The sequence below is a fragment of the Salvelinus sp. IW2-2015 genome, unplaced genomic scaffold, assembly GCF_002910315.2.
Source record: "Salvelinus sp. IW2-2015 unplaced genomic scaffold, ASM291031v2 Un_scaffold4828, whole genome shotgun sequence".
Lineage (NCBI taxonomy): Eukaryota > Metazoa > Chordata > Actinopteri > Salmoniformes > Salmonidae > Salvelinus > Salvelinus sp. IW2-2015.
The window spans coordinates 22305-35055 of record NW_019946097.1 but is presented as its reverse complement, the minus strand read 5'-3'; the positions used below and the strand labels follow the sequence as shown (position 1 = coordinate 35055).

The window sequence follows — 12751 nt, the reverse complement described above, 5'->3', positions numbered from 1 at the left end:
CTCCCCCCTCCCATGGGTGGTGGAGACTCCCTCCCCCGTTCTCCCTTACCAACGTTTCTAGGGGACACCTCCAACCCCTTCCACCTCCTCCGGATGGCGGCGCCACTACTCAGGGAGCACCACCCACACCATCCCCAACACCCACACCACCCCCGTCCCCCTCCGGGCTATCTGGACACCCGGCTCCCTGCCACCCCACCCTTCGTCAGACCCCCGCCCCCCAGACACCTCCTGGAGCGCCTGGGGCCAGAGGAGATGGGGTCCCTGCTCTTCCAGCACCCCAGTGCCTTTGAGAGGGTGATGCGTCTGACCCCAATGGAACCTCCTTCCATGGACTTCTCCAGAAGGCTCAGAGAGCTGGCGGTTGGCAACAATACTAACAACGGAGGCCCTACACCTCCTCTCTCGCCCACCCGGGTGCCCCCCATGCACCGCCTGCTGAGTCCAACCCTCTTCCAGCCAGGCTCCAAGCACCCACCGTTCCTCACCTACCCCCCACAGCCCCCCACGCCTCAGGGAAACGCCAACACTCCTCCCCAGGGTCAGAACCAGGTATGTGCAGTGTGTCCTGGGATATATGCTATATATAAGTGAAATGTTGTATGTATTGTAATGGGTTATATGTATTCCAGAAATGCCTGTGATGTTGCAAAGACATTTTCCTTATGGGACAATAAAGAATTCATTCATTCATTCATTCATACATACATTCATTCATTCAGGTCCAGGTCCAAGCCAAGTCCAAGTCCTGTGAGTTCTGTGGGAAGACCTTCAAGTTCCAGAGCAACCTGATAGTCCACAGACGGAGTCACACAGGAGAGAGGCCCTACAAGTGTCATCTGTGTGMCCATGCCTGTTCTCAAGCCTCCAAGCTGAAGAGACACATGAAGACACACATACATAAGYCAGGCTCCATGGGGAGCTCCCCTGAACAGGGGAACAGAGGAGAGGKAGGAGAGGGGGAGGRGAAGAGCAGAGAGGGGGAGGGAARAATGGGGATGGACAWCGAGGAGGAGGAAGAGGARGAGGAAGAGGAAGAAGAGGAGGAKGAAATKGAGGATGAGGAGGAGATGAGGAACGGCCTAAGTAGGCCTGAGTCTAACCTGASCATGGACTCAGAGTTCCACARGAACAKGGARAACGGGTCGAGGCCTTCCCCAGACGAGAAGCCTCATGGTGGGGATAGAGTGACGGAGAGCGGAGGGGTGGGTATCATGCACCCATACAACCACCTGGACAATCATCTGAGGCTGGCCCCTTCCAAGAAGACCATGAGTCTGGACAGGGAGAGGCAGCCTAATAGAGAGTCGAGAGAGGGGGGAGATGCAGGGAGGGGGGAGATGGAGATTGAGAGGGACAGAGAGCGAGCGTTGGACAGGGCGATGGACAGAGCGATGGACAGAGAGAGAGAGATTGAAAGAGAGGAGAGGCCCTTGATGAACGGAAGAATTAGTGGGTCTGAAGACTCTTTCTCTGGACTGTTCCACCGCCGGCCCACCCCCATCACCAGCCCCAACCCCTCCAACAAGAGAATCAAGGTGAGAACCCCCTTTTAGCTACTCCTTTAAGTCACTTATATTCTTCTTAAATAACTTGTTGTGTTTTTATGTTTTCTTATGTTTGTCGTTTACACAACTGTTCCAATACTATAAAACAGACTTTTAGACTGCTGAAAGAAGTACATCATTTTTCTCTTATCTAGTTGTATTGTTTTACTGGGTTTAGATTTGTTAAATTCAGTGTAAATAAACTTTAATTTCATTCTATTTGATGTGAAGGTGGAGAAGGAGTTGGAGCTCCCCGCGGCTCCGACCCTCATCTCCCCAGAGAACATGTATTCCCAGCTCCTGGCCGGCTACGCCGCCTCACGCCACTTCATCAGAGAACCCTTCCTCCATGGCTTCAGTGACGCCCACCAGTCCCCCTTCGCCACTTCCTCAGAGCACTCCTCCTCCGAGACAGGTTCCCTCCGCTTCTCCACCTCTCCTGGGGAATTCCTGGAGGGAGTGGGCGCATCGGGCCGCAGCGGCAGCTCCACCCCTCACCTCCTGCGGGGTCCCGGGCCGGGTCGACCCCCTAGTAAGGAGAGCAGACGGAGCGACACCTGCGAGTACTGCGGGAAGATATTCAAGAACTGCAGCAACCTGACGGTGCACCGGCGCAGCCACACGGGAGAGAGGCCCTACAAGTGTGACCTGTGCAGCTACGCCTGCGCCCAGAGCTCCAAGCTAACTCGCCACATGAAGACCCACGGGCAGTTTGGGAAGGAGGTGTACCGCTGTGATATCTGCCACATGCCCTTCAGCGTCTACAGCACCCTGGAGAAACACATGAAGAAGTGGCACGGGGAACACTTGATGGCCAGCGACGTTAAACTGGAGGAGGCTGAGAGAGGCTAGGTTACGCTAGGCTAAAGCTAAAGCTTAAGGCTACAGGCTAGGCTAGGCTAGGCTAACACAACAGACTCCTTCTGAATGAACACATACAGGACTTCAACACGGGGTTTGGCTGGATAATCTTTCTCCTCTTGAATATTTTGGGACAATTTGATGTATGTTATTCTGTTTTTGTTGGTTCTTTTTGTCACAGAAACTGCCACCTGAGAAACATAAACAAAGGAAAACATGGAATGTGGGATTGTTCTAGAAGCGCTTTGTTTCCCGCCAACTATTGATCTATCTGAGGATTTTATCATTTAGGAATCCCTGGAGCTTTTCTACTGTGCAATAATGTCTGTATTTATGGGAGTTTTGTAAAGATATTGGGCATGCGCAGTAAAAAAAAATCCATTACTGGAAACAGATCACACTTGATTAGAAATATGATTTTAATTGTTAACTGACTAAATTAATGCGAAGAGGTCAACTTCTAAAAATTATGATAGCAATTATTTATTTTTAAACTGTCTTATCATTACCCTTTTAGGTCAACAGAGGACTACAATCCATCTCCTCGTATGTGACACAACGCACTGAATGTCAATATGACAATAAAATATTAATTATCATTTTAGAAATAAAAAAAATCCCAAATGTTGTTGTTTTAAAAATCTGAAGAGGTTACAGACAATTTTATACAAACAAAATGATAATTTTTTATAAATATCAGCATGTGTTATACAATGTCTAAATGCAATTATTATAATGATGTAATCCAGCCGTATGTTCCCAATATGAGCAGGGGATGTAAATAGCGGTTGCACACATTGACTAACATTCCTTAGATGCAGGATTAAATCGCCATAGGATATTTGACATACATCAGTTCATTTGCTGTAGTAACTGTGGAAAGGAGTACAGTTATATACACGTTTATTTGTGGATGTTTTGGGAGGCCTTTTTTTTATTCTTCAAACATTACCTAAATATTTGTTTTTCTTTGATCTATAATACCAGCCCTGTATTTTACATTCAGAATGGCCACTATAAATCAATCAAAAGACTAGCTGCTTGAGTTGTCTACGTACTGAATAATATAGCTACATTTTTGTTGTTTTAAAACTAATTTTACCAGATTATTGCAATACAGGTCCTTTCAATAGTGCTTCCTTCCTATGGTCATACTGTTTACATTTGAACAACATAGTGGCAAGGTCGTTACTCCCTCTTGACACTTGATGAAGCTTAATCAAAGGCAATTAGTGAAGTTAAACTTTTCAACATTCTACATCGTACAGTACATTCCACTTCTAGAATCATTCCATTGTTCCGTCTGGTGAATTCTAGAACAGTAATGTTCTGTTCGACCTGGGTGAGTTCTGATCCCCTCAGGATTCAGCTAAACCAGTATCAAAATGTATTTCATATCAACGCCTGTGTTTCTTCCACTGTGTGCTCTAAGCCTCAATCTGCCTGCTTTCACACCTCACTAACTCAACACTCATGTATTAGTAGAGCAGCTTTGAAAAATAAAAAGTGGGGGTTGTTAATGTTGCTTCTCAAAGTGATATGGGGGTTTAACACCCAATAACAGATTTACAATTTGGGATTTTCAGCTGTGAGGAATGAGGACGGTTCATCCTGGGATGTATCTAAAAAAAAAAGCTTTTGAGTTACATTGAATTATGTTCAAAATGTCCAGCACAGCTGTTAGGACGATGGCCACACGACCTTGAGATCTGATTGGATCATTCTTGAGGTAGAACATGAAAGACTGAAATAGAGAAAAGAGAGAGAGAAAGAGAGCGAGAGAGGAAAGAAAGAAAGAGAGAAATAGAGGGAACGAGAGAGAGAGAGATCCGCACAAGGATCAAAGTAATTCAAACAAAATGTAAAGCATATGAAAAGTCTATTTAAACCCAAATGCATATCTGCTTGTCAAATCTAATACCAGTGACATCAGAGAGAGAACGGACCAATAGTAGGGAAGATTTAGGCCACATCATCCCTTAATACAATCATCTCCAACAGAGTAAATTATCTCACCTCAAACATATCACCTCACATACCTGCTTTACATTTGCTGTGTGTTTTTAGCCAATTGGACATGGGTGTGCTTCCTATTTACTATCAGCTTGTTGACAGAAATCAGATTTTGAACTACAAAAAAGAGTGAATATTTACGGTATTCCTACACATAGTTCTACAATTCTCACTTCAAAACAAGTTTGATAATAACTATTGAAATGTGAATGTAGTTATGTTATATTTGCATTGAGAAAGTGGAGAGGAGAAAGCTACAATTCTCAATTTTGAACAAGTTTCATATAAAACCATTAAAATATGCCTTTTCTGGAGTTTATTTTATAGCATTGAGACAGTGGATAGGAGAAACCAGGAAGACAGACAGCAGAACAGAACAAGTCAATTAGTACAAGGACATTCGGTCTCAGAATAAAGTTTACAGTGTTTGAAGTATGTTAATGATGAAATCCTCTGTGTTTTGAAATAACAAAGTATTCTTTTCTTCAATGTTTTGAGTGCCATAGCGAGCAGTTTTCTATGATTATCATGGTGGAGGGATTTTAAAATAGATTCTTATGACTAGTTAAGTATGATTTCTTGCTCGCTGTATGACAATAGCCAGTGTATTTGTAATATTGACAAGTGATGCAGATGTTTCTTTTTTTTTAAGAGGTGCCAACATTCTGTTATAACCTATGTTCACAGTCCGAATCCAATTGTGAGTCGATTCAAATGGTGTTGCTTTTTGTCAATGTTTAAAATTGTTATTTTGTTTGTTGGTAAAGCTATCCTTAGATGTATGTTAAAAAATACAATAAAAAAAATTTGAAAATGTTTTGAAATCATCCAGAATATCAGAGGAATTTTGAGATTGGTATTTTTAACAATGGATTCTGGGAGAAATGCTTTTCATAACATGTATATTAGGAGACATTCATGGACAACATTTCTTCTCCTGGTTGGTAGAAATGATTGTGATGGCACTTAACATGACATTTTAACACATTTTCAACTTTCACAACTTTTTGCTATTTGTAAAAAATAATATTTTTCTTGTTTTTTGATGGACTGCATTATTGTCCAAAGCAGCAGTAATGTTACAGATCAGCTGCTTTGAATATATATGTATTTTTGTAATGTGCTGAAAAGAAAGTCACCAAGTCCAATAAAAGTTTCAGTTGCCCTATCTGACGTTTTATCAATGTGACTAATCACCATTACTGCTGACATGATCACATCTTACATTACCAACATTACTACAAACGCTTCAAAAAAACATAGTTGATAACTTAGGTTAGTAAGGCGGGTCTGTATGGCTAGCTCACTTTAACTCAATTCAGTAAACATCATTTGGACTAGTAACCCAAAGGTTTCTGGATCGAATCGCCGAGCTGACAAGGTAAAAATCTGTCGTTCTACCCCTGAGCAAGGCAGTTAACCGACTGTTCCCCCGGGCGCCGAAGACGTAGATGTCGATTATGGCAGCCGGCGTTTGCGTTAAATGCAGGAAGACACATTTCAGTTGAATGCATCCAGTTGACCAACTGATTAGGTATCCCCCTTTCCTTTTCCCTTTCCTTAATTATCATTCACAGTGTTTCCTCTACAGGCATAGTTCATATTTATATGGTAGTGTTCACAAACACTACCATCATCAGTGTAGAGTCATGCCTCTCCTCCTCCTTTACTCTTAAACACATGCGGAATGTCATTCACCTGATACCTTTCAGCCTATCACCAATAATATTTCTTGCAAAAATCTCCTTCTTCTCCCTCAACCAATGAGCTTAAATCTTGTGGCGTATTTATTTGTTAACTTGTTTTAGTTCCCTTACTTGCAGTGTTACAGCAACAATTTACTGATGACAATCCATTTCCCCACCACCACCGAGGATCATTCCTCGGAGACGAGGCGATTCTCAAACTATTTTAATACATTTCTCAAACTATTTTAATACATTTTAATATTTTTATCTCTTTTGTTCATTCAGACCTGTCCTCGATTTAAACAATTATTGTGATCTCTGGCTGCATCTTTAGCAGTAATGACCCTATGTCTGGGGACTGGTGCTTTAGTATCACCTGCTACCCTCAACTTGATGTAAAATAACATCTGTATTATATCACCACCAAGCTTGATTCATCTTATCTCCAGTGATGGTGCTTGAAGCCGTACCCTCAATATGTAGACCTAACATCTGCCCTCAATGTGACGCTATACATTACAATATACTAACATTATTATCATTCTTTATTGTTCAGGAAACCACTGGTGAGTGATAATGATTAACCCTGTGTCTAGTGATGGTGCTTGAAGCCTTGCCCTCAGTAGCACCTGCCCTCGGTATGATGCTGTAGAACACAGGAACTAGGGTTGGGGAGTAACGGACTACAATAAAAACGGTAACTGTCATCTGTTACGTTACCAGCAAAAAATATTGTAATCAGATTACAGCTACTTTGCGAGAAAAAAATCTTTAACACTTTTCTGTTTTCTTAATGACATTCAAATCAGCATTGAAAAAAAGGTGCACGTTTAAGTTTGTTCCACCTGAGCGAGTCTGACCACAAGTCAGAGACCACTATGATGACACACCAAATGTGTTTGATGGATCGCTGGAAAAGAGCAGGAATAGGCTTTTGTAGGCTACAGTCCGAGCTATGTCTTCCAATGGTGCCACTGCTGTTGGCAGCCGAAGATTATCCAACTTGAATAAATGCTTGGAGGTAAGGATGACATCATTGGTGTAGTCTACGGCGATACGGATATCACGTATTATTGATATCTACATAGCGCATTGATGTGAATCACACTGCTGCTCTCTCATTTAGCTTTTTGCGCCTTACGCATTGTGGTTGTTGTGGATGACTGTTCACAAATTCACAAACCCAATAATGGTTGAATTCACGAAGTTAAAGCTGCCTATCAACCAGTAGACAGCCAGTGAAAACAGCTGCATAGTGTGGATCCCAGCCTATGGAATAAAAGTGGGGCTTTTATTGCTCAATCTAATTCATGCTGATAAAAAAAAAAAATCCATAGGCCTCATGGACACATTCTCACACTTGTACACTTTTGATAGACTTAAAGGGGCAATCTGTAGTTGCTACATCCATGTTTGGACTTGTAAATTATATATTAATGTAAAGATATAATTTAATTGTATTATTATATGTCGTAGAAAGTGATGGGTTAGAAGAAACCTACATAACCAACCCATAAAGTAACATTGAACATCCATATATGGCCAACTATGTAAACTTTAACATAGATCTATCCTGCAATAGATGTCATTCAATTGGTAACATACATTTTTGTCTTCTTCTAATGCCTCCTAAGGGGAAAGTAATCTAAAAGTAACTGAAGGTAATCAGATTACGTTACTGAGTTTGGGTAATCTAAAAGTTACTTTACTGATTACAATTTTGGACAGGTAACTAGTAACTGTAATGGATTACATTTAGAAAGTAACCTAGGCAACCCTGACTAGAACTTTACATGACCCCTAGTGAGCCCTTTGTGTTTCCTCACTTCCTGATATCCTGAAATGACATGGAAGGTTTTATTAGCCAGGCAGGTGGGCCTTTCACTGAAGACAATGATGGAGAGGAGGAGAGGAAGAGAGGGGGAGAGGACGAACACTTGAGGAACTACTCTACTCTGACACAATCACTGAGCCCTCCACTTGAAGAAGGGAAGACTAATAAGGTGGCACCAGGAAATGCTTGGAAGCCAAGGAGGGTGCAGTCAGGAGTTTAATATTGCAGATAGATAATGATGTGATGAATAGAGCCATGACTCTGAAGTCTACATGATATGGGACTACGTGCTTATGAGGCAATCCTAACTTCCATGTTTCCCCTGATTTTTCACTCAGTTATTCATTGACGTCAATGGGAGACTAAGAATACATGTCACTGGCAATTAGGATTCTCCCCAATAACAGGGTTATCTTAGGGCTCGAGTCCGTAGAGCTGAAGAGCTGTGCTACAGCGCGATAGAAATCTAAAGGCAATGTTCCCGCGGGTAAATGCAGAACATGCCGCCTCAATAGGAAATTACCTTTAAATTGAACTTTCTGAAGATGAATCATATATGATCAAAATCAAATATATCTACGAGTAAATAACACTAATCTGCAGTTTATCTTTAAACGGTGGAAGTGGAAGGGCTATAAATACGCATTGGCTCCGTGTAACAGCTCAGCTCTCCACCTGATGTGGCACCCTGCTGTGAAGATCTATACAACAGCTAAAGATCTGCTTTAAATGAACCATGTGGCAAATATAGAGCCCAGAAAACACACAATAAGATATTGACCATGAACAGCCAGATTACAAAGACAAGGCAGCGTGTAGAAGGAAGCCGTCAGCTCATAAAATGCATAGATAACATCTCATATGTCTATAACACTTCACAGAGTCTTGTTCCCAGAATAACGTTTGTAAAATTTTTAGTACAGTACAGTAGCTCTACGCAAAGTGGAACAGATTCATTGATTTTGAGGCCACAAGTTATACTTTAGCTAAAGTAGCTAAATCTTTATGAGTACTTGTAAAGTATTGATCAAATATCTGTTGAAGTAAACTGCTGTACAATATGATCTTGTTGCCATCTGATGCACATGATGCACAGGTCATAATTCAGCACTATAGAGCTCTCCCTGTCCTCTGCCGTGCCTTGATTGTATTACTGTTGATGATATCTGGAAATGTGCATGTACGCCCTGGCCCATCTACTGTTACTAGTCCCAATTCTGACTTGTGCTCTCATATCTGCTTCACTGATTTCTGCTCTCGTAAAAGCCTGGGTTTTCTGCACGTTAACACTAGAAGCTTATTACCTAAAATGGATCAATTGAAAGTGTGGGTTCACAGCTCCAATCCAGATGTGTTGGTCAGTACTGAGACGTGGTTAAGGAAGAGTGTTTTGTATACTGATGTTAACTTTTCTGGTTACAACCTTTTTCGGCAAGACAGATCTTCCAAAGGTGGAGGTGTGTTCCACTAGATGTCAACCATCTTTAGAACGTGGTTTCAGGCTGCTCATGTGAAGGGGGGCCGGATGGGAGCTGTTTGACTGAAGGGTCTGCCTACAGCCTCGTTCTCAGTCAAGCGCTTTCACTTGGGAGGTAGCTCTCGTTCCATTGCTTTTCTACAGACAATGGAATTCTCCGGTTGGAACATTGTTGAACTTTTATGATAAAAACATCCTAAAGATTGATTCTATACTTAGTTTGACAAGTTTCTTCGACCTGTAATATAACTTTTTGAACGTTTCGTCCGAATGGACAAGATCGCGTTTTCGGATTTGTTTACCAAACGCCCTAACAAAAGAAGCTATTGGACATAAATGGACATAAATGATGGACATTATTATTACAAAACAAGCATTTATTGTGGAACTGCGATTCCTGGGAGTGCATTCTGATGAAAATCATCAAAGGTAAGTGAATATTTATAATGCTATTTATGAATAATGTTGACTACCCAACATGGCGGATATTTCTCTGGCTGGTTGGGCTCTGAGCGCCGTTCTCAGATTATGCTTTTTCCATAAAGTTTTTTTGAAATCTGACACAGCGGTTGCATTAACCTCTCTTGGGTATGTGGGACGTTAGCGTCCCACCTCTTCAACAGCCAGTGCTTTACGGCGAAAGCATACCTTACACGATTATTTGAGAACATAGCCCACTAGACAATTCATTACAAACAGTAACCAGCCAAGTAGAACAGAGTCAGAGTCAGAAATAGAGATAAAATGAATCCCTTACCTTTGATGATCTTCATATGGTTGACTCAGCAGACATTCATTTACTCAATAAATGTTTATTTTGTTCGATAAAGTCTCTTTATATACAAAAACCTCAGTTTTGTTCGCGCGTTTTCTTCAGTAATCCACAGTCTCAAACGCAGTCAAAACAGGAAGACAAAAAAATCCAAATGGATTTTTCTCAGGTTTTCGCCTGCCAAATCAGTTCTGTTACACTCACAGACACTATTTTATCAGTTCTAGACACTTTAGAGTGTTTTCTATCCATATCTACCAGTTATATGCATATCATATATTCTGGGCCCGAGAAGCAGGCAGTTTAAATTGGGCATGCATTTCATCCAAAATTCCGAATGCTGCCCCCTACCCTAGTGAAGTTAAGGAGAAGTGTATCTAAAGTTCCATGTATAATAGTTGTATTTTCATCAACATTTATTATGAGTATTTCTGTGAATTCATGTGGCTGTCTGCAATATCACTGCATGTTTTGGAACTACTGAACGTAACACGCCAATGTAAAATACGATTTTTGGATATAAATATGAACTTTACCGAACAAAACATCCATGTATTGTGTAACATGAAGTCCTATGAGTGTCATCTGATGAAGATCATCAAAGGTTAGTGATTAATTTTATCTCTATTTGTGCTTTTTGTGACTCCTCTCTTTAACGGGAAAAATGGCTGGGTTTTTCTGTGACTTGGTTGTGACCCAATATAATCGTTTGTGGAGCTGTCGCTGTAAAGCATTTTTGAAATCAGACACTGTGGCTGTATTAACGAGAATTTTATCTTTAAAATGGTCCCTAATACTTGTATGTTTGAGAAATTTGATTTATGAGATTTCTGTTGATTTGTATTTGGCGCCCTGCTATTTCACTGGCTGTTGGCGAGGGGTTCCGCTAGCAGGTTTTAACCTTGTTTTAAGGTTTTAACCTTGTTTTAAGGTTTTAACCTTGTTTTAAGGTTTTAACCTTGTTTTGAACACCTCCAAAACAAAGGTGATGGGGTTTGGTAAGAATAATGCCTCTCCTCCCACAGGTGTTATTACTACCTCAGAGGGTTTAGAGCTTGAGGTAGTCACCTCATACAAGTACTTGGGAGTATGGCTAGACAGTGTGCTGTCCTTCTCTCAGCACATATCACAGCTGCAGGCTAAGGTTAAATCTAGAGTTGGTTTCCTCTATCGTAATTGCTCCTCTTTCACCCCAGCTGCCAAACTAACCCTGATTCAGATGACCATCCTACCCATACCAGATTATGGAGTTGTAATTCATAGATCGTCAGGAAAAGGAGCGAGCGGCTAGATGTTCTTTACCATTCGGCCATCAGATTTGCCACCAATGCTCCTTATAGGACACATCACTGCACACTATACTCCTCTGTAAACTGGTCATCTCTGTATACCCGTCGCAAAACCCACTGGTTGATGCTTATTTATAAAACCCTCTTAGGCCTCACTCCCCCCTATCTGAGATATCTACTGTAGCCCTCATCCTCCACATACAATACCCGTTCTGCCAGTCAACACCTGTTCTGCCAGTCAACACCTATTCTGCCAGTCAATACCTGTTCTGCCACTCAAACTGGACAGTTTTATCTCAATCTCTTCATTCAAAGATTTACTGACAGTACTTCATTCAAAGACTTTCTCTTACTGACAGTTGTGGCTGCTTTGTGCGATGTATTGTTGTCTCTACCTTCTTGCCCTTTGTGCTGTTGTCTGTGCCCAATATAATTTGTATCATGTTTATGCTGCTACCATGTTGTATTGCTACCATGTTGTGTTGCTACCATGTTGTTGTTATATTGTGTTGCTGCCTTGCTATGCTGTTGTCTTAGGTCTCTCTTTATGTAGTGTTGTCTCTCTTGTTGTGATGTGTGTTTTGTCCTATATTTATATTGTATTTTATTTTTTTTATCCCAAACCCCCATCCCCGCAGGAGACCTTTTGCGTTTTAGTAGGCCTTCATTGTAAATAATCATTTGTTCTTAACTGACTTGCTTAGTTAAATAAAGGTTAAATAAATAAATAAAAGCCTCATATATGGGCTTAAAGGAAACGTTTTCCAACCTATTAGTAACTTGTCAAAGGAGTCCGATTCAGGTGAACTGATGTCTGTGTAAGGTGGACAAAATTCCAGGGAGGTCCAATAAATTCCCTGGTTTTGCAGAATTCCTGGTTGGAGGGATGCAGATGTCCTGCTTATTCTGATAATGGAAATCCAGAAACCGGGATTTTGGGGTAAACAAGGGGATTTCTTGAACGTTCCCAGAGTTTTGCAACCATATGTCTGAGTAATTTTCCAAATTTGAAACACAGCAACTACAATCATTCCTTTAATGTCAGTATGTCAGTATGTCAGTATGTCAGTATGTCAGTATGTCAGTATGTCAGTATGTCAGTATGTCAGTATGTCAGTATGCTTCAGATCTGGGGAAAAAACATGTCATTATCAAACGCGCATGCGCACCCACACACATCCCAACATCCCAACATCCCAAACACCCACACACATCAACAAACATCCCAACATCCCAACATCCCAAACACCCACACACATCAACAAACATC

At 41.4% G+C, this 12751-nt stretch overlaps 1 protein-coding gene across 1 annotated transcript; it reads left to right on the top strand.

Annotated features, from left to right (window-relative positions):
* Window positions 1–6: 6 nt before the first annotated feature.
* Window positions 7–5591, top strand: LOC112077691 (B-cell lymphoma/leukemia 11B-like). The gene is made up of 3 exons (XM_024144170.1): window positions 7–552; window positions 723–1538; window positions 1779–5591. The coding sequence occupies exons 1-3, from the start codon at window positions 13–15 to the stop codon at window positions 2397–2399; spliced, it is 1977 nt and encodes a 658-aa protein (XP_023999938.1). The 5' UTR covers window positions 7–12; the 3' UTR covers window positions 2400–5591.
* The last annotated feature ends 7160 nt before the right edge of the window (window positions 5592–12751 follow it).